The sequence below is a fragment of the Phalaenopsis equestris genome, unplaced genomic scaffold (genome assembly GCF_001263595.1).
Source record: "Phalaenopsis equestris unplaced genomic scaffold, ASM126359v1 Scaffold000087, whole genome shotgun sequence".
Lineage (NCBI taxonomy): Eukaryota > Viridiplantae > Streptophyta > Magnoliopsida > Asparagales > Orchidaceae > Phalaenopsis > Phalaenopsis equestris.
This window is the reverse complement of record NW_018164529.1, coordinates 437,124-439,501: the sequence shown is the minus strand read 5'-3', so window position 1 is coordinate 439,501 and position 2,378 is coordinate 437,124. Positions and strand designations below refer to the sequence as shown.

General features: G+C 35.5%; 1 protein-coding gene across 3 annotated transcripts; it reads right to left on the bottom strand.

The window, feature by feature from the left end:
- Nucleotides 1–295: 295 nt before the first annotated feature.
- Nucleotides 296–1,371, bottom strand: LOC110019912 (F-box protein SKIP27-like). Of its 3 annotated transcripts, none has more exons than XM_020717781.1 (4): nt 1,254–1,331; nt 940–1,161; nt 787–861; nt 296–682 (listed from the first exon to the last, which is right to left on the bottom strand). In XM_020717781.1, exons 2-4 carry the CDS (start codon nt 1,111–1,113, stop codon nt 485–487), a joined length of 447 nt encoding a protein of 148 aa, XP_020573440.1. In that variant the 5' UTR covers nt 1,114–1,161; nt 1,254–1,331; the 3' UTR covers nt 296–484. The 3 variants fall into 3 exon arrangements, with proteins under 3 accessions (XP_020573440.1, XP_020573438.1, XP_020573437.1); XM_020717778.1 differs by having other exon boundaries at nt 297–682; nt 1,292–1,371; XM_020717779.1 differs by having other exon boundaries at nt 940–1,345.
- Nucleotides 1,372–2,378: the final 1,007 nt, after the last annotated feature.

Below are 2,378 nucleotides of genomic sequence, written 5' to 3'. Positions count from 1 at the left end.
AGGAATGCAAATTTAAGGAAAGGATGGTTCAAACTTATGAGAGTTTTTCTTACCAAACAGAGAACTTGAAGTTGGAATAAGCAGTTAGACTGAACAAAAAAAAAAAAAAAAAACTGCTTCAATTCCAAGCAAGGAAAACATTAGAGAATGTAACAAGTAAAGAAGCTTCAAATGTTAAATATGGCAAGTTTTTGGCTCAAAAAACATGAAACTATTATATTCATACATAATTATGACATCGTAGAATCACATTTTTAAAATCATTCCTAGAAATTTTCCATTAAGGAAAATATGTAAGAAAAAAAACATTTGAAAAATACATTTTCACCTAATTTTCTTCAATTCAAGTATTGAAGTGATCCTACTGTCGATTATAATACGAATTCTTCACAGGGCACAATAAAAAGCAGTTATATAAACTATACATCATGCCCGGAATTTATCTGCGCATTATTCCTTCTCTTTTTTTTTCTTCTTTTTCTTTTCATAGAAGTGCAAAAATGCTTGAAAGCCTTCTCCCATTGCACTGAAATCTTTTGGCTTTCTGTTTCTTAGCTCTCATTTGCTCCAAAGCTTTTGGAGCTCTTGAAATCTCTGAATCACTTAGCTCCAAGTTTCTACTAAAGGCAGGCTTTGTTGCTGGAGTAGTGTACAGAAAATGTGTTTTCCTTGCAACTAATGCCTGGATATGGATATAAATAAAAGGAAATTAAACAAAAGGAGTACATATGCTAAGGCAAGAGAATTCAAAATTCAATATTTCTTCAAGTCTCTATAAGGACTCACTGCTTCACTTATAAATTTGGAGACCAAGAGGCTATGCTTCAAGTCACCATGTCTCAATTTTGTCAGAATATTAACCTGCAGAAATTAAGGTAAGTATTTGAAAAATGCCAAGCTCTAACTTTAGAACAACATAATTCTCATCAATAAATTTACCACAATATCTTGGGGCAACGATTCAAGAAAACTTGATACTTCTACTCCATGAATCAATCCCTCATTGAATCTTTTCAAATTTGGGGCATTTCTGCACCAATGCCTCCTCCTGCCAGGTTTACAGATCCCCACAAGGGATTTTGTACCGTTGTCATTTTCAATTCCTATTGCCATTTATAATAAACAAATCGGAACGAAGAACTCTCGGACTCCTTGTCACCGCTGTGTAACAAAAGTGGCCATATGAAATTGAGCGTGAGTAAGCAAATACGTAGGAAATAGAATAGCAAAAACTTAAAGGAAGAAGCTTTTACAGAACAATGGAGCGAGCACTGAAGAATCCGGGAGTTACCTAAGAAAAGACTACTACAGAGTTGGTCCTCTTCGAAAGAGCAAATCCCCTCGGTCCACTACGACCGAGTTCGACCGAAAATATATAGCATTCAAAAAAGTAATTAAGAATATAAAACTAGTTTGACGACGAAACTACTATGTTACCCTCGGAGGTTCGAACACGGAAGCCAGAATGTTCCATGCGAGTGATATCACCGCGTCCGGTCCAGACGCAGCGTGAAATTGACGCTGGATTATTATACGGGTTCGAATCTTGATGACGCGTGGATCAATCGAAGTCTCTGGTAGGAAAGTAGCCGTTGGGATTTGGAGACTGTAGAATTTTTTTTTAAATTATATTGACAGCGGTCGGGAGTATGTTTTAAGTGGCGGCGTAGGCCGGTGGATTCCAAGCATGTGGTGATTATCCGATGGTGCCTGGCGGACAGGTAAGTTGAGACGAGGATAACGTGGCGGCAACTATAGAGGACCTGGCTTGGTCAGTTCGGGGCGAATGTTAGGCGATTTCCACGTGGGTCACAGGTGTAAGAGATTGTGTTTTCTAATGAATTTTGATCTGTTTGATTCGGCCGAAATTGATTTAGTCCGAATTTGTTCTGTTTGGCTTAATATAACCTGCATTAACTTGTTTTCTTTTTTGTTTAACTTTCTTGAATTTTTGGAGGGTTTTGAATATATAGAACAAAAGAATGAATGAAATATCTATTTATTGAGTCGACAAATTACTCAAATTTCAATCATTTATGAACTTAAAAGTTTCTTTATCCTTTTTTTTTTGTAAATGAATTCTATAAAATACTTTGATCCTTCTGAGGATTTTTTCATCTTCTATGTTCTTGGATTCATGTATCATGCTTGAAAGCTTTATGGAATTGACATTAAAAATTTTAGTTCAATGAAATAACGAAATAGAAGCTTGGAAGAAATATGGGGAGTAAACTTTTACCCCATTCTTTAAAAAGATAGAGGAGGAGAAGACTGATGAAAATATGTGAAAAGAAAATGTTATTGAAATTTTATCTAAATATATGAAGAGACTTTGAGAATCTTCTAGTGGCACTCATATGGTTCAAGGGAAACACAAG

Bases quoted from the DNA above. Each gene is read 5' to 3' on its own strand.
- LOC110019912 (XM_020717778.1), bottom strand. From the start codon at position 1,113: ATGGCAATAGGAATTGAAAATGACAACGGTACAAAATCCCTTGTGGGG. The intron at 862-939 runs GTAAATTTATTG...TAATTTCTGCAG, and splicing joins CGTTGCCCCAAGATATTGTG to GTTAATATTCTGACAAAATT. The intron at 683-786 runs GTGAGTCCTTAT...ATCCATATCCAG, and splicing joins CCAAATTTATAAGTGAAGCA to GCATTAGTTGCAAGGAAAAC.